Consider the following 24,706-nt stretch of genomic DNA (forward strand, 5'->3'; position numbering starts at 1 on the left):
TTACTAATAAATCTTATTCAATCTTAATTGCCGAACTAAAAATCCCGGAACTGACAATTCAGAATACCGATGTCGTCAGAATAAGGACGTAGACGTGCTGCGCGGGAATGGTGCGGTGCGCCGCGCGGGGCGCCCGCCTGCCCGATCTACCACGCGTCTGCTTCACCCCCTTGAAAACGTAAAACTCGAGTATAAGAGCGCCTTAATAGATAAATAACACATATTATCTGATGATACCTAAATGAAATTATTTCAGAATGTACCAAAACACATTTCTTATAAAACTTATGTATGTGATATGTAAGTATTATTGACCGGTACCGTTATTGGCAGGAATAAATGTTTTCTCGGTCAGTAGTCCATCCGACCATCAGCAATCCCAATACGTTACGTAATATAAGCTTTATAATATATGAACATCTACGCGCGCTACGTTAACAAGGCTTCCATTGACAAAGGGAGCCTTCATTACCTTGTTATTTAGCAGAGTCACCAAGCAGCTAGTATTTACGTTTCACCCTTTGTACCACGTCCTTTGTCATTTTGTTCAGACTACAGACCTGGCACAAAACACGTTTGACTCTAATCAAGCAGATGTTGATTAATACTAACCATAACACTGGCACTATGCTTGGACATTCAATACGTTTCATCGCTTCATCAAATCGTATCATTCCTTTGTAAATATGGCCGACAGTTCACGCGTTCACGCGTTCACGCTTAGGGTGTAATAATAGTTTGCACGACGCACGCGCGCGTCGCTAGTGATGATGTGTAACGCAGGGATAGGAGAGGAGAGGAGCAGCCGCGGGCGCAGCCTGCCCCCCTCCACACGCGCCGCCTGAGGACCCCCTGCTGGGCGAGATGCTCAGTAGAGAAACCGAACGAAGCAAAGTTAATACTGACACAGCGCCTACAACGGCCAAGTAGTCGCGCCTCCCTTCTGTCCACTCTGTGCGATTAGGTCTTTCTGTTATGTTCAAGCTTCAGTATTTTCGAACTGTCTCAGCCTCCTGACCTGTTAGTTTAGACCGTCTCCCCAATTTTTCAAGCCGATTTGGAGTTGTTCCAAGTTGGTGGTTCTGTTGCGTTTTTTTCATAGGTTATTTTTTACTTCATTGTCTTGGAATTTGAGGATGGGTTGAACCAAGAGAATTTATCAACTGACTTTACTTACGTCTCTGGTTTTTGCTCATTCTCAAGTAGATATAGAAAGTTGTTTCTGTTAGATTAGACTAAGAACCTTCGTGTGTCGTCTTGGAACTTACTTGACTTGTTGACTACGTCTACTTCTTGAAACTCATCCTCCTCCGGCATGTCTCCTCCTTAACAGTCTAGGTGATGACGCATCCTAGAACTGTAGCTTTTAATGGTTGTGTTCGAAGGGAATCCTTACATACCTATATGCATTCCTACATACTTCACCTTGTTCTCAGCTTCAATTTTTTTTTCTAGACGCATCCTTGCTTTCATTTATTAGTTATTTATTTCATCACTTATACAATCAGTCATTGAGTATTTAGTAACCTATTATTATTAATCTAACTAACACAATATTATTATAATCTATTTATATCTTTCAAGTAAATTACCTACAAGTAAAAAAAAATTACTGTACTTCTTTTCCAATACTTACTTACTCCAATTTTAATAATTAATTAGTATGGAAAATAAGATTTCTCAAAATTTTAAGTGACGCTATCAATTTTAATGTGAAATTGGATAAATTTTTTAGTTTTGTGAATATGTTTTAAAAGAGACGCATTTTTGTGTTTTAAAGTTCATGATGCCATTTGCCTTGATCAGAAACTTCCACGCTTTGTTTTTGCCATTGCCATCGATTTTTCTTTTTTAATTAATGTTGTATACTCCGACTACGCAAGTTTAAACCAACTTGACACTCTTGTTCGTGACAACCTATGGCCGCGCCTTAGCGTGGACGCTAGGTGATAGGCAAGTGGTTGATGAATACTCGTCACTGTCCCGTCCCGGTGTGCTCCCGACTTTCCCATTGACGCCATGTTTTATTTTAGACCGGCCGTGGCGAGGCAGCAGTCGGCCCCAACCCTGGTGTTTAGGTGTGTCGATGTTTCCTCATACTTTTGCTCCACCGCTTCTTAAAAAAATACACTTCTTATATTTAGAATTTCAGTATTTAAAATTTAAGACGTGGTGGGAATAACCCTGTAAATAATCCTTCCTTTATAAAGTGCTTGGTTTGTTGTTTCGTTCGTGTCGTGTGAGACGTTGCTTTCCGTTGTTCATTAATAGCCAGCTTAATTAGCATACTAACTTGAATAATAACGGCTAAATGAAATAAAAACATTAAAGGATGACTCACGCTATAGAACGGTCTATAGAAAAGATCACGTGATCACCCATCATACATAGAAAACGAAGTGTCGGATGCCTCGGCCCGGACCCGGACCGTTCTAGTATGCGTCGTCATTAATTTAAAAATGTATTTAGGAGATGTAGAGAAAAGACTGGAAATCTGATAAAATTGAGTCCGTTCGCCAGTCGATTTTTCCTTTTACCTAACAAAACCATGCGAGCCTCTTTCCATTTCAATAGTGCCTGCCTTATTCAGCGAATCCTTTGTGAACGTTATTCTGATTGGATTTTGTAATTTTACTCCGAACGTTGTTGAAAGTTCATGAGATATTTAAAGCAATCAGAAATTAATAAGAACAAAAAAAATCAACAATTACAGACTTATCTTCAAACGAAATGCTAAAATGTATGATTATATTTCTAATCTGCAATTCTAAATGTCGAATCGAATGTATTTCGAAGTCAATGTCAAGACGAATCAGCTTAATAAATAATTGAAACACGCTTAGATAAATCAAATTGTCTTTTTATAGTAATTCAAAGAAACATGTTAGGTTTTACAATGGAAAGCAATGTAAATATGCGATATTCTTGAGCACGCCGCATGTCCTCCTAGCAAAGCAAGTCTGAAACTCGCATGTCCTTATATTTACTCTGAACTTGACTCGTCTCTCACTTTTGAACCTTTGCATAATGCAGCAGAAGATTTGAGCTCTGAAGAGCTCCCTGTTGAACTTACTCTGGTAAAAATGGAACTTAGGATGTCATAGGTCCAGAGAAATTGTGGTAAAGTTACCTTTTATAATGGAAGGAAGCACTCTACTGTGTAATTTTATCTACGGTTTCCATCTGCCTAATTAATTAATTGCTTTATAAAAATGGAGTAAAATTGACACATATTGATTGATAATCACGTGTATTAAACGACAACTAAAATATATTGTTAACAGGTTTTATCTTCCTTTGTATTTAATATACTTATATCCTATTAGTCGCTTACAAACAATTTTATCAGCATTATAATTTTTACCAATCATACCTAAATTAGTGAAAATTAAAAATAGAGGTATCCAACTTTTTTTTATTAAATTAACTAGTGACCAATAAAATTAGTGTAGGATTTGAAGTATAATAATGCACTCCTAATTTATACTTATTGCAATAAAAACTGTTTTGTATAACACTTAAAAACGTAAGTACAAGACTATAGTCTTATCTGCTAATGTTGTATTCCAATGCCGTTTGCAACTTGAGGCCTAGTAAATTAATCAAATATTCACGCAACGCGACGGGCCTTAGGCCAGTAATTTTCCAATATCAATTATGTTGTTGAAAGCGGCGTTAATACCTAGCCATGTATGGGCTGCAAATCCCGGTATTAATGGATTACTGGGATCCAATGCCTACAGTTGATTTATGACGCTCGGTTCTGTTTTGTCAGAATCTAACAGGGAATATTACGCAAAACTCTGCGTAGAGGGCGTCACTAGCACAATCATAAGGCCTACCGCGAAACACGAAAATCAATAGTTCAGTTTCTGCCTCTCGATCGGTAGAGAGGCAGATAACGAAATTTCGATTTTCGTGCGCGGTAGGCCACCTGTAAACAAACCGCCATGATGCATCAATGTCATAGTGAAAACGGGTTATTCGCGTATGGTCTAGAACGCAAAAGGACTACTGTAATATTTTGTATATATCCCTATTAGTCTACATCGCAAACGGTCTAGAACGCAAAATGCCCACATTATTTTTCCGTCTTATCTTAACTTTATAGCGATGTCGACGGGGCGTATATTCTGTGCTTTTTGGCCTTCGGCCATTTGAAGATACCTAACAAACCTAACCTACCTATGTAAAATGTGGTGATATAAAAAGTGGTCATTTTGCGTTCTAGACCGTTTGCGATGTAGACTAATAGTGATATAGACAAAATATTACAGTAGTCATTTTGCGTTCTAGACCGTCCGCGATTGACCCGTGAAAACTTGTCATAAAACTGCCTAGTATGTATAAATTACTCTATGGTTTACTACTAGTGCTGCACTCTGCCGGCAGAACATTGCAGTAATACTCCCTATTTAATCAGTCTTCCTTGTTCTGATTAAGAATTATGTGCGCAGGAGATTGGCGGACGAAGATGACGAGTTGTCGGAGGTGCAGCCTGATGCGGTGCCGCCAGAGGTCCGGGAGTGGCTGGCGTCGACGTTCACACGTCAGCTGGCGACGGCTAAGCGGAAGTCGGACGAAAAGCCCAAGTTCCGGTCGGTGGCGCACGCGATCCGCGCCGGGATATTCGTGGACAGGATATACAGGCGGGTGACGAGCACCGCGCTTATGCAGTTCCCGCAGGACGTCGTCAGAGTGCTGAAGGTGAGATTTGCATCTTATTTTATAAACAATTATGAAAACAATACTTCTGTGAGATACGCACATATTAAAACGGTTCACTCAGGTATTTTAAGTCAAATATTACGTCTTATTGTCTAACATTTTTATCACAGACGAAGAATATCTTCCAGTTTCCTTATTTTCACTACCTCACTTTATTTTTTACTGAATTGGCATTGGTGTATATTCTCTAGTAGTTACCTACCGAGTAGAAAAACGTGAGTAACTAGTACAAGCTCCTGCACAATGTTTCAGCGTACTTGTATTACGCGGAAAGTGAACGACCGTTTCTCCATGCAAACCCATTTTCTTCTCTGGATAAAGACATTATGGAAAGTATTTTTACACAATTTCATTTAGACACAGCTGCAAACGTGAATACCTATAGGTATAATGAATGGAAGTCACACACAAAATGAGTATGCAGCTTTTGCAGTTCGCTTGGCCTAATTTTTTTCCTTTTTGAAGTGAAAACTTCTTTAGCGGCGCTGTGCACTTTTTGAGGTGGGGAATAAATGTTAAACTCGAGACAGCGTAAGCCGTAAGACGTAACCCTCTCTTTCTACCGCGCGGCGAAAATGTATGCTCGAGCCTGCTGTTTCGTTTAGGCGGCGCAGGGCGCTTGCGTGACGTCACGTGTGACGGACAATGTCATTGTGTTTTTCTTTTTTGATTTAAATGCCATCTAGTGAGTTTCCCTCAAACTCGTATTAATATAACTGTAGTACTCACAGTGATGTGCTTAGGGGTTAATGCGACGAAATAACGCTAGATGGCGTTAACCTCAATTATACATAGTGCTGCAGACATTTTGCACTAGATGGCGCTGTTATTAATATTTTGAGTTACAATGTCATTGAGTTTTCACTTCTGCCGGCACTCCCGGAGTGCAACCCGTTGTTTTTTTTTATTGTGATAACTAAGAACGAAAAAACATACATTTTTGGAAGCTTCCTAACTCGGTCGTCCACTTTCCTCGTAATAAGCGTTGTTCAACTGTACAGTCGACGTCAAACATACGTTTACATTTTTCGCCTTATTACAAATGAACAAGATGCAATAGTATAATATATCTTTGACATCGACTGTACATCTCAGGGCAGTGAATAATTTAGCCTCCTAACCAAATAACCGCGATCAAGATGAATGTATCCCTCGGGTTATGTGGCTAATATTATATGTTCGGGATTTTACCTAGTTGACCGAAGCGAAGCGAAGGTCTACGTTTTGACTCGGGCATTTTGCTTTCGTATGTCCGGATGTTCTCCTCTACAGGTCGCAATTCTTAACCGATTCTCGTGAAATTTTGTGACCGAATTTTATGACTAAATAAAATTTTTTTGTCAATCCGGTTTTTGGAAATTTTAAAAAATGGCGGAGTCGTGATACCTGGCGCCTAAACAAATAGTCGTATCGATATCATAAGACTTTTTTCTTTTTGAAACATGTTTACAGAGTTAATAGCAAAAAATGCAGAAAAAAAATATCGCTGGTTTAGGCGGTATTTAGATATTTAATTTTAACTAATTTTAATTTGAGAAGGAGTAGCTAAGTACAAGCTCCTGCACAATGTTTCAGCGTACTTGTATTACGCGGAAAGTGAACGACCGTTTCTCCACGCAAACCCATTTTCTTCTCTGGATAAAGACATTATGGAAAGTATTTTTACACAATTTCATTTAGACACAGCTGCAAACGTGAATACCTATAGGTATAATGAATGGAAGTCACACACAAAATGAGTATGCAGCTTTTGCAGTTCGCTTGGCCTAATTTTTTTCCTTTTTGAAGTGAAAACTTCTTTAGCGGCGCTGTGCACTTTTTGAGGTGGGGAATAAATGTTAAACTCGAGACAGCGTAAGACGTAAGACGTAACCCTCTCTTTCTACCGCGCGGCGAACATGTATGCCTGAGCCTGCTGTTTCGTTTAGGCGGCGCAGGGCGCTTGCGTGACGTCACGTGTGACGGACAATGTCATTGTGTTTTTCTTTTTTGATTTAAATGCCATCTAGTGAGTTTCCCTCAAACTCGTATTAATATAACTGTAGTACTCACAGTGATGTGCTTAGGGGTTAATGCGACGAAATAACGCTAGATGGCGTTAACCTCAATTATACAGTGCTGCAGACATTTTGCACTAGATGGCGCTGTTATTAATATTTTGAGTTACAATGTCATTGAGTTTTCACTTCTGCCGGCACTCCCGGAGTGCAACCCGTTGTTTTTTTTATTGTGAGAATTAAGAACGAAAAAATATACATTTTTGGAAGCTTCCTAACTCGGTCGTCCACTTTCCTCGTAATAAGCGTTGTTCAACTGTACAGTCGACGTCAAACATACGTTTACATTTTTCGCCTTATTACAAATGAACAAGATGCAATAGTATAATATATCTTTGACATCGACTGTACATCTCAGGGCAGTGAATAATTTAGCCTCCTAACCAAATAACCGCGATCAAGATGAATGTATCCCTCGGGTTATATGGTTAATATTATATGTTCGGGATTTTACTTGTTAGTTACTTGTTAGTTTAGTAAACTTGACCTTAATTCTGACAAAGATTTAGTAAGAGTAAAGATAATGGACTTACAGTTCTACCTTTTTAGATTGCCATAAATGCTTCTTATGTAGGTAATAGGTATACGTTAATCAAATCGAATAATAAGATTTAAAACTACCGTGCCCCTCCAGAGAACACTACCCCCCGCATAACAGTATCCCTACAGCATTATGTTTTGGCTCCAAGATCATTGTTTTTACAACATGAAAGAATTTTTGAATTATAAAAACATGATGACATGAAATATGTATTGATTTTAATTTTAGGTTTTCTTATTATTTGGCATAATTTTAACTTGACATTGTTCATAAATTAGTGTAAATGTATTGTGTATAAGTGTATATAGCTAATTAATGTAGGTACTTTGTAAATACCTATATATATGAATGCTGTAGAATATAGTTTTAAGAATAATTTGCATGCTGTCATGAGATAGCGGATTAAGGTGGATCATTACTAACCTAAAATTAAGACCTGTAACTAACCCTTTTTCTGCAAATAAATATGAATCTGAATCTGAATCTTATGTTAAGAAGCCATAGATCCAAAACCCTTATTTTACTTTATAACAATCTAAGACCTAAAATCATTCTAAAAAGACGGCTTACCATAAAAAAAATAGAAGCATAATGCTACATGTATTAACCTCTTTTGTACAACATATTCTAATTTGAAATCTCATCTCAGAAACGATGTAATAAAATGTAAACAGCCCTACTTTATGTCTCAAAGTGGCAGAGATGCGATTATCGGTAAATCTAAGACCGAAAATGTTACTTTGCCGCACGATTTACATTAACTTTATTCGCGAACACACCAAATGAAGGACTGAAATTAGATTGTAATCGTAACGGTGTGCTATTTTATGATTTACTTAGGGCATATTCATTTTCAAAATGTGCTATAAATATGATATTACTGAGAATACCATCACTGTTATGAGAGTCACACGCTTTACAGACCACACCACTGACATTGACAATTCAGTTGCGTACATTAGGTAATAGCCCAACAAGTAAATATTAACACCACTTATATTGTACTGTAAAGGAAATTGACAGTGTCAGGTGTCAAAGTAATTGTCATGTTGGTGAAATAGGCGCCAGACCGACCGACCAGTCGTGGTCGGTCGGTCTGGCGCCTAAGCATGCAAAGAAATGTGTGAAAGAACGCAGCGTATAATAACGATGTACTTGACATTGTGATTATATTATTTTATGTTGAATCAGGCCCAGCCGACTTTATTGCATACTTGAGTGTAATTTTTTCGCTGAAGGAAAATGTTTATTAAGTACCGAAGGGACCGAATATTGCACATAGGGAATTTTCTATTTATAATTCAGATTCAGGTTGTATTTATGGTTTGTAATACAAGCTAGAAAACTACTATCTACCATGAAAAATATGTTTTCATTTCTCATGCCCTGAAAGAGGGTAAGTAATTGTTGTTCTAAAAGGTGTGCAGAAAATGATACGTTTCTGCACTAGAGCATTTTAGGTTCCAAGTACGATTTTATTAATTTTTTTACGATAAGCAATTCAAATTTGGGTATAAATGGATTTGTTATACAATTTCCATTCTGATATTTGACTCTCCATTCCATAAATAACGATACTTTTGCCTACATTGTTAATTGAAAGTACCCTCAAAAAATACTATAAAAAATTATACCTAGTCCTGTTTTAAAAAAAACCGGCCAAGTGCGAGTCGGACTCGCACACGAAGGGTTCCGTACCATTATCTATAAAAACGGTCACCCATCCAATTACTGACCCCGCCCGACGTTGCTTAACTTTGGTCAAAAATCACGTTTGTTGTATGGGAGCCCCACTTAAATCTTTATTTCATTCTGTTTTTATCTGCGAAAATTTCAGCTGTCTAGCTATCACAGATCACGAGATACAGCCTGGTGACAGACGGATGGACGGACGGACGGACAGCGGAGTCTTAGTAATAGGGTCAGTTTTACCCTTTGGGTACGGAACCCTAAAAACATGCATTTTATTTTCCTCGTATTCGAAATGAAAAGTAGAGTGTTTAACTCGGGTGAAAGGCATCATTTCAGCCTCGAACTATCTCGCCAAACCAAGCTACCTCGGCAGGAATGAGTGCCTTTCAACCCTTGGTTAACAATCTACTATTTAAATTCTACATTATTAAGAAGGAAGTACTTATAGCTACTGACAAAAGCTACTTTTTTCATACAATTTCATTTCGGGAGAAAACGTTTTCCACTGACTAAATCTTAACATATTAACTTTGATTTTGATATCGATCGCTTCAGCATAATATATTCAAGGTTTATAGGTTTCGCTTCTTTTTTAAATATTTTTTTGTATAGCAAATTTTGAAAAAAGGAAACATATAAACCTAGTTTCTATGTGTCAATAACATAATAAAAAATCATGGAGAGTGGAAAATATTTAAGTGGAAAACGTTTTCTCTTTTTGTATGGACGATCACGTGCTATACATACTTCCCTCTTAACAATAACACGGGATTTAAATCGCGTCTAAAAGGCTACTAATTATTTATACAGAACGACAATACGGTAAAATGTAAATGAATCAAATGTATGTTTAGGATACCACTGTAGTGAATGGTGAAGCAATGTACTTCCATAATGTCCAGATTATCGCGCGGTCTCTCGTTCACTCGTCAATTTTACTAGCTGTGGCTTAATATATTGAAACAAACTGTCCTATGGAATGGAGAAATGATATGAAGCATATCGTGACCCTTAAAAGTAGAATTTTTCATAATCGTCCCCTAAAACGTGCAAGTACCCAACATCTCTTGGCATTCGCAAAACGCATCGCGTTTAAAGACGTGCGCCGAATCCGGGCGCTGGCAGAATATTCAATTAGGAGCCAGAGTTGGATTTAATTACAGCAAATCATTAATATTTAGCCTTAATAATAATACCCTTTTGCAAATTTAGGTGAAAACATAAACAGCAAGCGTTGTAAGGCCAAAGGTATTTTTGATATCGAAAATCTTTTGCAGGGAATATATTACGTAGAACCAAATATAAACTTCACTTTAATAGTCATTAAATTGGGTTACTGTATAAATATAGCATACAAAGTGACCCATGTTAATATTTAGTTATAAAACTGAACCCTGGATGTTAAAAATCGTGGTGGATTTAGGCTTTTGAGATATACGGCACTGGGAGAATTAAAAAAAAAATGTCTTTAGAATAAGCCAACGACTACTACTAATAATTAGTTTTTTTAGCATTAGAAAAAGACTACATGATCTTGACGTGTCTCTGTATTCAAAAATACTTAGGTTAGTCTTTTCTAATGCAAAAAATTTCTAATCTTTAATCAAGTCTTGGCCTGTCCACAGTCAACAAAGGCAACAAAGTATTAATTTATATTCCCTTATATGAATAACTAATTGAGGCTTGAAAAGTTTTATGAATTAGGTATGAACCTAATTCATAAAACTTTACAAGCCTCAATTAGTTAATATAAATTTAGCAATAGTTGCCCTTTCCTACAAATACATAAGTCAAATTGATAGATTAATATGGAACATATGTTTCAATCACTCACACAAATTGGCAAATACATATTTACTTACACTTCCACATTAAACCTAGAAACCTTAAATCCTCCGTACAAACATCGTTATATTTACAAACCTTTTTGTCCAAGTTGTTCGAGGGTCCCTCGGCGTATTGTTTCTGACCTAAACATTACTAAGCCCTGGGGATGTTTACTGTATTTTCTACACATGTTAGTAAAAGCGGCATTTAGAGCCCGAATGGTCCTAAATACAGTACTTTGCTGAAGTTTGCTGTTTTTGTGTGTGTAGGTACTACAATACCTATATTAATTCATGATATTATTTACACTCCATATTTAATAAATACGTAATTCAAAAAACTTGAATAAGACTCAGACATAAGTATTAAAACGGAAAACTCAACTTTATTAAATAAATAAATAAATAATAATATGAGGGGACATCTTACACGGATCAACCTAGCCCCAAACTAAGTAAAGCTTGTACTATGAGTACTATTAGGCGACGATATACATACTTATATAGATAAATACATACTAGAAAACACCCATGACTCAGGAACAAATATTTGTGTTCATCACACACCCTTACCCTTACCGGGATTCGAACCCAGGACCATCGGCTTCGGCAGGGTCACTACCTACTACCAGGCCAGGCGGTCGTCGTATTAAATCGAAGAGTCTAGACTTCTTCTTCGATGGTTCGCTCCATGGTGAGCAGCTTTATCAGGAGCCACCCGTGTTAGTTATGATATGAGCAGTAGTGCAGATGCGGTCGGAAGTACGTTAAAATCACCATATTACGTGCGGTCGGTACCGTCATTCATTTTACTATGGAAATTGATAATAACACCGACGCGTTCGGGCCGCTGCAGTAGTGCCGAAGCCGTAGTGCAGATGCGATCAGAAATAGAATGTTACCTTTATCTTGTCCCCTGTTTTTAGGTTTCATGTAAACGTCACAGAAGCAAACGCACGCTGTGACCACACACTTGCATCATTATTCACACAAATGTTTTGTTCATTCGTCTCGCTCCCAACTCCTAACTCCTTTGTTCCTCCGAGCTGACTTTTGTTGAAGTTGCCTTTTGTTTAACGATTAATGAAATTATAATCGCGACTCGACAATGAGCGTTCATTAAAACTGAGTAAATGTTCGCGAAGACTAATTAATGCCTACGGGTATTTTTTTGTTGTGTCAGTGTATTTTAATTGGCTTGGTAACGAGACGAGCCTCATGAATGTGTCGTACTATGGTTCTACTAGTATATGGGTATTATTTCAGTGTTTTACACTAAATAACCACTAGTCGTAAAACTTTTCTTTTACTTCTTATTGTTGCCACCCAGATCAAAATTATTTATCCTTCTCCTTCTGTAGAAAATGCAGCAGCTATTGAGTCTGTGCGGAAAGAGTAGAGTCGTAGAATGTATGGTTCCCTTATATTCCACTACTGTTCTCTTTGCGCACAGACACTATATACAAGTAAAGAAAGAGTTAAAATTACTGGACAGAGACATCTGAATGTTGCCAGACAAACATTCTTCATTACAGAAAATTATCAAATTATTTAGCCAGAAGCAAGAAATGATTAGCAATTTAAGGGAAACAAGGCCTACTTACTTCCCAAGTTTTGTAAGACAACTTAGGACGTTGTATTTGGAAAATCGGTACGAATAACATCATGTCGTGAGTAAATAACATAACATGGTATATTGAGAAATAATGGTGTTAAAACTAAACCGTTCCCCATAAGATAAGATAAGATAAGATAAGATAAGATAAGATAAGATACATTTATTGATAAAATTGTACAAATTTTACACGTCAATTCAATGTGGATCCATTTGTCATTATTCATTTACTCGTAGTGTTACCCATAGACCTAGAAGGTTAAATCTACTTTCCTTGATCGCAGACGCTTGACGAGTGGTCATTCGACGTGTTCGCGCTGTTCGAGGCGTCCGCGGGGGCGCCACTCAAGTACCTGGGCTACGAGCTGCTCAACCGATACGGGATGATACACAAATTTAAGGTAAGTTAATAAGGTCCACTTTCTTTTCACTCCTGTCAAAACAAAAGAATTTAATTTGATGTGTCACGACAGGTGTACAGGGGAACAACGACTTTGAGTACAGATTTGTATTGTCGCGCTCCATTCGAGGAGAACACAGAACTAAACGAGAAATGGCTGAAATAAAATACAGAGAAAGAAACTACAATCAAACGCGAAATTAAGTGGAAAATGTAAGAGCATGATGAGGTGAAGAGCACGAAATCATCACCAAAAATCTATGCCAACCGAGAATTATCTACTTATTGCTGGAAAAGGTCTCATAAACAGCCTGTCGTGCACTGCACTTTGCCGTGCAACTTTGAACAACTCCACGCATTAAGTATATGAGTTTTCATCTTACTTGGTCACAACTGAGTGACCGTCCGATCGAAAAAAATGTATGTACCCGCTGTCATTGCTAAACTGTTCCGTCATATTGCGGCATTTCCATCAGTAGCTTAAATTAAAACCGCGGCCAACTAACCTACAAATGGTTTAACGAAAAATAATTTATAAAAATACTTACTTTATACTCAAAAGACTTTCAAATGATCCAATTTCTTCCAAAGCTCCTTGCGAGTTAAACCAATACTCCGTTTTATTTAACCCAGACATGAGTCTTCAATTTAATCAGCGCACTCCCGAGGCTTCTCATCGGTCCACCGTAACATTTAAAAAATGTTTGTCGTCGTTACGTGCTGCTGAAGTTAAATAAAACTAAGAAGGGAAGTCTCGGTTTTCGGTAAGGAATACTTGGGCACGTATTGAGTACATGACTAAGCAAAGAGTACAGTGTAATCTGGAATTTTGCGGTAGATATATTTTATTACCATGCCTAAATCAATATTTAAATTACCTACTTCTAAAGTTTTTGAGAAACCGTTAATATTCGTTGGATAGAAAATGAGCAATTGAAGTTAGGTAACGATTATATATACCTACGTAATGCAATAAAAAAATTAACCACGACCTTAACAAACGTTGAATATTTTATAACCCTTAGACACATCGTTTATCAGCACCAACTGATTATAGTTCGTTTTTTTTAGCATTAGAAAGAACTTGAGAGAAGGTAAGCGATCTTGACATGTCTTTTAATTGAAAAACGCTTTTTAAAAATCAATAACTATTACTTATGAAAGCAGAAGAATATAAATGATCGTATTAGATTCATAATTGTTACATATTTGCCGTGATTTATTTTTAAAATGTGTTTTTCAATTAAAAGACACATCAAGATTGTTTACCTTATTTCTAATGCTAATAAAAACGAACTATAGGGATTTCCCTAAATTCTAAAGAGGGAATACCTCATTTGCCCGTAGATTAGAGTGACTTTGCCGTTGCCCATTCGTCTAAATTATCTCAGCTTCGAGGACCTTTTTATTTCCTTATCCTTAATGGATAAATAGGCGGTGTTAGTTGCCTTTCCTTTTTTTTCTTTTGTTGCTACGTCAGGTCAGATAGATTACCTTGCATATTTGATAAGTGTGGGTGAAATATATGTAGGTACATACCATGCCTTATAAAATTCCTTGAAAATCAATTTCTTTTGTAGTTAACTACCTATGCCAAATGTTACGCGTACTAAACGCGCCTTGCCTATATCTAAACCTGTAAAAAAACAATAAATTATCCAAAGCGGTAATTTTTACGTAAAAATAACTTTTCGAAACTCTAAAGACTTACATGTAGGCTGAACGAGAATGTAGGTACATAACGTCGTATCCAACATGTTCTTTCTGTACATTTTCGTCATTTTGAAACAGGCGTTGGAAATTCCCATCACCGACGTAAGCTAAACTTTTAATAGAACCAAGATAACTTAAGAGCCCTTATTCCTTAGAGCGTTCACCGATTTTGCGAAATAACACTCGATAGATGGCGTTAGCGCTCGGTACGCGAGCGCCGGCAAAGCTAAGCGCGTTTCAACGCAGACAAGAATAATTTTGATACTTTTCAATTTAATTTGCAAGTAAATTTATTTTAACGTTATATTGGCACTCTGTATTTTATTTTATAAGCATGGTAGTAGTCAATAGAGTATATGTGATGAGATAATATATAACCAACGACGAGTAAAAAATAATGATTGTTTACCTCTGTATGTCATGGAATTATTGTGACAAGTTCATCCACGAAGTCAAGTAACTTATTCAAGTCAGTTCACCAAGGAAGTTGAATAATTAAATGTTTTAAAGATAAGGTTATATTAAATAATAATATATACAGGGTGGCCAAAAATAAGTGCATTCCCGTTGCCAGGGAGGTTTAGGGATTATACTGAACTAAGCAACCGCGAACCGCGATGGGACCAACCCCGAAATCGCGAAAAAAAAATTTGGCTGTTTCATACATTTTGTCTAGTCCATTTTCTATGGGAGGGTAATTTTTTTTCCAGCAACCATTTTCTTGCCAGCAGCGGAAAAGCACTTATTTTATGGCCACCCTGTATAATGACAATAAATTCGAGAGTACCTGCAAGTAACAACTACTGAACTCTCTGAAGTTCGATTTTATGTCTAAAACAGAAGTATCTCCGTTTTTAGGGTTCCGTAGATCGATAGTGCTCGTCAAGGAAAATCTATTGAGCCCAAACACGATGGAGTTATGATGAGTAGATTAGGAGTTCTGGTGACCAACTCCTGACTCCATCATGAAAACCTGGACTTCATCTAGATTCTAGATCGATGGTGCTTGTCGGGGCAAATCTATTGATCCCAAACACGATGGAGTTATGATGAATAGATTAGGACTTCTGGGGACCAACTCCTGACCCCATCTCGTAATGGAGTCAGGAGTTGGTCACCAGAAGAGTCTCATGACTCTGGACCTCATCTAGATAGATGGTGCTCGTCAGGGCAAATCTAATGAGCCCAATCACGATAGAGTGATAATGAGTAGATTAGGATTTCTGGTGACCAACTCCTGACTCCATCATGAGAACCTGGACTTCATCTAGATCAATGGTGCTCGTCGGGGCAAATCTATTGAGCCCAAACACGATGGAGTTATGATGAGTAGATTAGAACATCTGGTGACCATCTCATGATGGAGTCAGGAGCTGGTCACCAGAAGGGTCTCATGACCCTGGACCTCATCTAGATAGATGGTGCTCGTCGAGGCAAATCGATTGAGCCCAAACACGATGGAGTGATAATGAGTAGATTAGGAGTTCTGGTGACCAACTCCTGACTCCATCATGAGAACCTGGACCTCATCTAGATCGATGGTGTTCGTCAAGGAAAATCTATTGAGCCCAAACAGGATGGAGTTATGATGAGTAGATTAGGAGTTCGGTGACCATTACTGACTCCATCATGAGAACCTGGACTTCATCTAGATCGATGGTGCTCGTCGGGGCAAATCTATTGAGCCCAAACACGATGGAGTTATTATGAGTAGATTAGAACATCTGGTGACCATCTCATGATGGAGTCAGGAGTTGGTCACCAGAAGGGTCTCATGACCCTGGACCTCATCTAGATAGATGGTGCTCGTCGAGGCAAATCGATTGAGCCCAAACACGATGGACTTATGATGAGTAAATTAGGACTTCTGGTGACCATCTCATGATGGAGTCAGAAGTTGGTCACCAGAAGGGTCTCATGACCCTGGACCTTATCTAGATAGATGGTGCTCGTCAGGGCAAATCATTTGAACCCAAACACGATGGAGTGTTAATGAGTAGATTAGGAGTTCTGGTGACCAACTCCTGACTCCATCATGAGAACCTGGACTTCATCTAGATCGATGGTGTTCGTCAAGGAAAATCTATTGAGCCCAAACACGATGGAGTTATGATGAGTAGATTAGGAGTTCGGTGACCATTCCTGACTCCATCATGAGAACCTGGACATCATCCAGGTCGTCCGGGTATAATAAAAATGCAAACCCTAACCAGAATTCAAGTAACACTGAAAATCTATCACATAAGCGAGAGTCGGTTGTTAAAATTAAATATGGTGTAAAAAATGTACACCCTTGGATCAAGATTTTCTAATCATAGTATACAGCACTTCTCGGAACTCTCTCGATGGTTACGAAAGCAACGAACGCCTGACGGTCGAGCACAGGTCCGTCCCCTAAGCGCACTCGGCGGAGACTGAGCGCGCGGTGTCGGTGCAGCGTGATTTATACGTCTTTAAAAAAATATAGATTTACGGCTAGGTAGGTCCTATAGTTATGATTTTTTTTTTATGAGTAGACATAAAGTTACAATTTGATAAAATATTATTTTTGGGGCAAAATATAAGTCCAATTTGCGATAAAAAAATGTAATGTAACCCTGTTTTCACCAAAAAAATGAAGAAAACTCGGAAGGTTTTTTATCAATTTTTTTAAATGAATCTTCGATTTTCAAGCATGTCAGCCCCTCGTACAAGATATGGTGAGTTGAATTGTAATCATTCATGTACCAAATGATTCTTGTTTACTGCAAAATTGAGAACCGAAACGACCCTTCTCACTGCAAAATTTGAAAAAGACTCCTAAGAAAACTCATTTATTTTAGGTTCAAAAAGAGAAAATGAAAATTTGAACGTTTTCAGCCCCTAGTTTAAGAAATGATTATTTAAGTACGTTATCAGTTTTTGAATAAATACTAATAGTTACGTCGTAATCTTAAATGAAAAAGGAAGCATTTTGCAAAATACGCTCGTCTGTAGGAGTAAGGACTCTTAAGGTGTTCGGATTCTTTAGAATTCCGGAATGTCGCTACGTGCGCTTGTCTAAGGATATTTTTCAAAGATAACAAATAAGTTAATAACAGGTGGACGTGATCCACGAAGTTATGAGCTATAATTATTTTTGCTCTGGGAAAGCAAATTAGTTTGGGAACTTTAGTGGAAGTATGATTGGTAAAAATGTGAAGTGCGTGAGAAGAAAGATGAATAGGTGTGTGGGTGGGATAGGTTTACCCGCTGGAAAGGTCTTTCACTCTTAAACTTACACGGCTCTGAACGATTTTTTTCTATATTAGAAAAGATATAGTATTTGCATTTAGACCGAGTGAAGTGAAGATTTCCGTTTCAGTTTGGGAAAAATGTTTTCGTATAGGTATCTGTCATCCTCTACAAGTCGATTTTGTCAAACGTTTGTGATTATTAGTGTTCCGTACAAAACTTTGTTCACGGAACACTTATGGGATCACTTCGGTCTTGTTTTTCAAATGTCGGAGTCACGGTGAATAAAAAATGTAAAGGTACTTTATCTGATAAATCTTATATGCCAATTTAGTCTAATGCATCGTCGAAATCCAATAATCCAGCCATCTGCATTGAGCTATTAGGTTAAACTCCGTAATTTTACTTTTATCAATACCTAATTTGTCTTGATAAAATGGTTTTTAACCTTAAATTGGCTTGGGATACTTAATTTATCAATGCACGTATTTTAGTTTAAATACACACACATATTGCAGAGGTACATATGTATTCAATTTGCACAGTTTGGTATTTTAGTTTAATTCACAAATTGTTACTTACTCAAAAAAACGATGTGAGAAAACAAAAAAGTATACGTGTATTGTAAATAGACAACAAAATTGTTTTAACATCATACTATTTATTTCAACAATTTCGACGTATAAATACTTAGTTGCGCCAATTCTAGTGGTATTTTCACTCTTGTACAATGAAAGGTGACCAGCAGTGGAATGTATGTTCTTATTGTTATGACTATGTTTTCAATTTAAATAATTTTACTGTGTTTTAACATAAAATGTTCATTCCCCAGGTCCCTCCAACGATCCTAGAAAGCTTCCTCAGCAGGATAGAAGAAGGCTACTGCAAGTTTAACAACCCCTACCACAACAACCTACATGCGGCGGACGTCGCGCAAACCGTACACTACATGCTTTGCCAGACAGGACTTATGGTTAGTGACCTCTAAATTCAATAGCAGCTTCGGCCTTAGGCTGCATTTAAACTGAGACCGAGATGCGAGGAGATGTGCAGATAATAGCATTTTTTGTCTTTCACATCTCTTGCCTGATCTCCGCTCATCTCTACCTGAGTGGCAAGGCAGCCTAACGGCTCGGCCACGACATCGAGCGACTTGCGACGGCGGAAGCGATAACCATAGGTTGGAGCGAAAGGTCCGATCGCTGTGTCACGCTCCAACCTATGGTTATCGCTCCCGCTGTCGCAAGTCGCTCGATGTCGTGGCCGAGCCGTAAGGCGATGGCGAGCCTCATTGTTGCAGCCTCAGCTGCATCCTTGCAATGGTTAGGGCCGCCGCTCCTCAACAGTGAGATGTTACCGCATGACTCGTAAAGGCGAGAAAAACTATCAGCTTCTTTCTTAACACATTAAACTTTCTACAACGAAACTAAACTACATTGAAAAACTCGTCATGGAAGTTGGCTAACTTGAAACAAAAAATTATCCGCGACTCCTTGCTTCCTCTACAACTAAACACATAACGAACGAACTAATTTAACAAAGACTGGAACAACAATATATTTTATTAACATATCCCAGCCAATAATTTCGTCTTTATCGGTTGACAAATCGCCATGATAAATCAGAATCAAATTGGTTACGAGTGTAAAGCCTGCGAAATCCACTTTTGAAATTAATTTATTTTGAACTTTAATACCTATCAAAGTGGGTTCAATATTCTCTATTTTTAAAAATAGATTTACCGGGTTTACACTCTTCTGCAGACCGTTTTACGATTGATAGAACTCGTATTTTCCAGAACTGGCTATCAGACCTGGAAATCTTCGCCACGCTGGTCGCGGCGGTGATCCATGACTTCGAGCACACCGGCACCACGAACAACTTCCACGTGATGTCCGGCTCCGACACGGCGCTGCTGTACAACGACCGTGCCGTGCTTGAGAACCACCACATCAGCGCTGCCTTCAGGTACATATATTACTGTTTCACCTGATAAAGAATACCTTATAAGCCGAAAGATGTCCAATACTTGATATTAGTTCTCCTCCAGAATTTCTGTAACAACTGACCGTGCCATACAGTTCCCTCCAGTCTTAACGGTACCTGCTTTTTCACCTGATAGGTACCTACCTACATTATATACCTTTTAAAGTTAGGTGGCGCTGTTGCCACCGTAAACAATATCTCTGCAATCTTTTTGACAATTAAAATTATTTAAAACGAAAAACAATGTAATAATTTGTGTATAATAACGTAATTAGTGCCCGGAACGAGTGAGTGTATTATTTAACGTCAAAACGCAACGGAAAGTGTAAAATTGTGAGATAAATGCGGCGATAACAAACAGTCACTATTTCACCAATAAACAATAACAACTACAATAACTCTGAACAAAAATTACTTTAAAGTGCCTAGAGTGAAAAGAAGACCGTGTTAGTGTGCGAAATTAACTGATATAAAGTGAACGAACAATAAGTGCAGTTTAATTACATTACTTTACAGTTTTAGAATAGAGGGTGGATCAATCACAGACGTTTTACTAACTGCCCGACATTTTTAAACACAACTTATAAGTACCATACTGGAATTTCGTCAGCGCACACAACGAACGCGCTGGTCAAGTGGTACTAGTAGTGGACTTAAACGCTTACACTAAAATGTGATCCAAGTTCGAATCTCGCCACGGGCAGAACTTTTTGTGTTTTTTATTTTTTGTTTCAATAAATATATGAACAAACAGTGACAATTCAGAGTTCAAACCTCAAGAATTTTTTACTTTTTTAATTAATTTTTTGTATAATAAATATACTTTTGGAATTATAAAGTCGAACCACATATTAAATACCAATGCATAACAAACTTAAACCTGGCAACATGAAGCACAACCTCGAGAAACCACAAATACTAAATTAGTGGAATGTAGAAATAAAATTTTGGAGTATGAAAAAACAGTACAAGAAAAGGACAATGAACTTAAAACATATGAAAAAATTATAAGCAACATGCAGACAAAATTGAATGACAAACATAAACTTGTTCAGCGCATGCAAGAAGAACAAGAACAAGACAGCGCAGACTTTGAAAAGATGTGTATTGAAAATCAACTTATGAAAAAGAAAATAGCAGAACTAGAAGATATTAATATAGATTTACAAAACGATATATTTAACATGAATGAAAATAACAAATATCTACAAGAAGAGCAAAACGAAATTTGTGAAATGAATAACGCTATAATTGCACCGTTAAAACACAAATTAAATGAGATGCAGAATGAATATGACGAATTGAAATATAAATTTATAGAAGTGACCGAAGAAAATAGAGTCTCGTATAAAATAAACAGCGACATTGCAAAATTAGGTCCGAATAAAGGATTCAGAATACAAAAGAGCCGATCTGTGCAAAGAAAGATTAAAAGGCAGAAAAAGGTTATGAAGCGTCTGAAGAAGCACATGCAACAACGTAGTAGCCAGCATTGTCAAGGACATAACGCAAATAGTCAAGAGGAACTACCTGAATCAAAGACTCTACATAATAGTATTGAAAAACAAGAAATTATGAGCAAAATGGACCACAGGATGCAGCTAAAGAGCGACGATGCAACGGAAATCAAGAGAATGGAATTTGGACCTGGCCCAAGTAACGCCAAGAATGAAATGATTATTTTTTCAGACACAAGAGGTCAAAACATTAGCAAGCACCTGGTACAGGAAAACAATTTATCCTGCATTAACTACTGCTACCCTAAGGCTCCATGTTCTTATATTTTAAACAAATTGGAAGAACAAGTCCCAAGACTCGGCAAATATGACTGTGTTGTGATATTAATAGGTGATTACAATACAATAAATGTCTCCACTTCGGAATACACCAAGAGAATAAAGGGAGTAATAGAAAAACAGCAAAACGCTAAATTTAGCCTAATTATTTCGAGTGTTGCATTCGACGGAAGACACAACAGCGAAATATTTAAGTTGAATAAAAAACTACATCATCTTTCAAGCGCAAATGATAATGTCAAATATTATGAAATAAATAGAGCAAGTGATCTGAAAAAAGGAATATACACTAGAAAGTCAACATATATAGCAAATGAACTGAAAGCAATTACCACTCATAATTTTTGCCAAACTTCATCACTTAGGAGCATCAATGCTATGTACCTTACTAATGCAACTAGCAACGAAGATAATCACGATAAAGAAGCTGAAATGGGGAAAAACGAGGATAGTAGTAATTTTTTAGAAAAACGACATTTGATATCAATACTAATATAGCTAAAGAAGTGGAAAAGAATAGAAGTTTTAGAATAGTTCATCAAAACTGTAGAAGCATACGTAATAAACTATTAGCACTTGATGGGGTCATTGAAAACCACCTACCGGATGTATTGATAGCAACGGAAACATGGCTAAATAGAAATGATGTCAGTAATATTGTATTCAAAAGATATAATCATGCTAGCTATTTCATAAGGAAAAATCAAATACATGGAGGTGTATCTATTTTTACTAAAAATAATGTGAAATATAAAACTTTACGTAATATTGAGAAATTATCAGTGGAATACCATTGTGAATTAGCGGCCGTAGAAATAGATATTAAAACAGAAAAAAATGTAATTGTAGGAATCTATAGACCTGGTAAGGGTGACTTTCAAATTATGTCAGAAACTATAGCTAAAGTATTTGACGTTCTGTATAGTGTGCGATCAAAGAGTGTTATTCTAGCTGGTGACTGGAATGTGGACTTTTTAAAGGAATCTGCTCAAAAAGCGGACCTAACTGATATCCTAGCCCCTTATAATGCACATAACATAGTAAACTTCCCTACTAGAATCGACGGAACAACTGGTACATCAATTGATTGCGTAGTCACAAATATAGATTTAAATTTAATCAAAGTTTTGCCAATATCGACCGGAATATCTGACCATGACGGTCAACTTGTAAAGCTACTAATTAAAAAAAACAGCTTAATCTCCTCATTTAAAGAAATGCGTTACTACAATGAATCAAATACTCGAGATTTTTTGGACACAATGCTTTCTTATGATTGGGAAAACATATTTTGCACTTACGACCCTGAAAACACCTTTGACATTTTCTCCGACAAATTGACTCTTGCATTGAATCGTCATTTCCCAGTAAGAGTAATAAAGAATAAAATAGTGAAACGGTTACCTTGGATGACTGATGACTTGATCAAAATTCAAAAAGACATTGAAGACTTGCACTTTTTCCAGAATCAATTTCCAAATATTACATTTGAGACTCAAATTAAAGAGAAAAAGATATTAAGAGACAATCAATTCCATGATAGCAAAAAACAATACCTGGAGCAAAGAATACTTAAGTCTAAAAATCCTAAAAAAGAGGTTTGGACTGTAATAAAAGAGGAAACTAATAAAACTATCGAAGAATGGGAATGGCGTTTAATAAATAAAAACACAGCTAAACCTATCTTAAATACAGAATTACCAGAATATATAAATATGTTTTTCAGTCAAGTAGGGGAACGTGTTGCTGCAAATAATATTCCTGATCATAAAAAAGCATTAGCCTATGTAGCAAACTGTATACCAGACCAACCAGAATGTAAAATTCATACTGTACTTCCAACGGAACTGATGAAACTTGCCCAAACAAAAATAAGTAAATCTAACACTAAAGACATTTATGACATATCAGGTAACTTTTTATATATGGTCATGCACACCTTATCCGAAGAAATAACGTACCTTGTAAATAACAGCTTGACAACAACAGTTTATCCGAATTCCCTTAAACAAGCCCGTATATGTCCTATATATAAAGGTAAGGGAGAAAAATCTGACGTGGAAAACTATACGCCAATTACCATTGTACCAACCTTATCTAAATTAATTGAAGCAACATTATCCAGTACCATCATCAAACATATTACAAATAACAGTACACTTTCAGATGCTCAGTTTGCTTATCGACCAGGTCAATCCACTACAACCGCGGCGCACCAATTTATTAAACATATCTGCACTGCCTTAGATAATAAACAAAAAGTCGCAGGGATTTTCTTGGATTTGTCAAAAGCCTTTGACACCGTGAACCATGCACTGCTTCTCAAAAAGTTAGAAGTGTATGGTATGCGGGGTCAAATTGGCGAATTAATAAAATCTTTTTTAACTGACAGAAAACAATCGGTAGAAGTCAAGATTAATGGATTACGACAACGATCATCTGCTCATAACGTATCAATTGGTGTTCCACAGGGATCCGCATTGGGTAATACTTTGTTCCTTATCTTTGTAAATGATTTATGGTCATTGAACATAGACGGAAAAATGATATTGTATGCGGATGACACATCAATTGTAGTAAGTGCTGAAACATACGAAGAATTACAAGTAAAAATAGTTAAAACTATTCACACATGTGAGAACTGGTTCAAAGCGAATGGTTTACAGTTTAATTCAGAAAAAACTAATATTATGTTATTCCAACCGCGTAAACCTACAACAACACTACGTGTCACCTTAAGAGACAATAGAATATTACAAACAGTAGACAACGTTAAGCTTCTTGGATTTCAGTTAGATGCTGCATTAAAGTGGAATCTCCACATTGATTTGGTTTGTTGTAAAATCGCGAAAGGTATCTATGCAATGAGACAACTAAAATCCTTAGTATCGAATGATAGCTTAAAACAGATTTATTATGCCTATGTACATTCAATAATATCGTACGGCATACTATTGTGGGGAAAATCAATTGAAAATGAGCGAGTTTTAAAGTTACAAAAGCAAGCTATAAGAACACTAGTGGGAGCTAAGTTTCGGGATCCATGTAGACAGCACTTTAAAAAATTAAGTATTTTAAGTTCAATCTCTGTATACATAATGGAAATAATCTTATATGTAAGAAAAAACATTAAACAGTT

The 24,706-nt window shown here is 37.0% G+C and overlaps 1 protein-coding gene and 1 long non-coding RNA gene across 4 annotated transcripts in view; both read left to right on the forward strand.

Annotated features, from left to right (window-relative positions):
* LOC134790492 (dual specificity calcium/calmodulin-dependent 3',5'-cyclic nucleotide phosphodiesterase 1) overlaps positions 1-24,706 on the forward strand; it is a 299,273-nt gene that overhangs the window by 259,396 nt on the left and 15,171 nt on the right. For 2 of the 3 annotated variants that reach the window (XM_063761306.1, XM_063761308.1), the window contains 5 exons: positions 2,034-2,078; positions 4,458-4,707; positions 12,744-12,860; positions 18,618-18,758; positions 19,584-19,753. In XM_063761306.1, coding sequence (XP_063617376.1) covers positions 2,034-2,078; positions 4,458-4,707; positions 12,744-12,860; positions 18,618-18,758; positions 19,584-19,753 — 723 coding nt within the window. The remainder of the gene's footprint in view (positions 1-2,033; positions 2,079-4,457; positions 4,708-12,743; positions 12,861-18,617; positions 18,759-19,583; positions 19,754-24,706) is intronic. The other variant, XM_063761307.1, reaches the window with a different exon arrangement.
* Positions 15,459-17,386, forward strand: LOC134790474 (uncharacterized). The gene is made up of 2 exons (XR_010144191.1): positions 15,459-15,509; positions 15,783-17,386. It is a non-coding gene; the product is annotated as an uncharacterized LOC134790474 (long non-coding RNA).

Source organism: Cydia splendana, chromosome 5 (genome assembly GCF_910591565.1).
Source record: "Cydia splendana chromosome 5, ilCydSple1.2, whole genome shotgun sequence".
NCBI lineage: Eukaryota > Metazoa > Arthropoda > Insecta > Lepidoptera > Tortricidae > Cydia > Cydia splendana.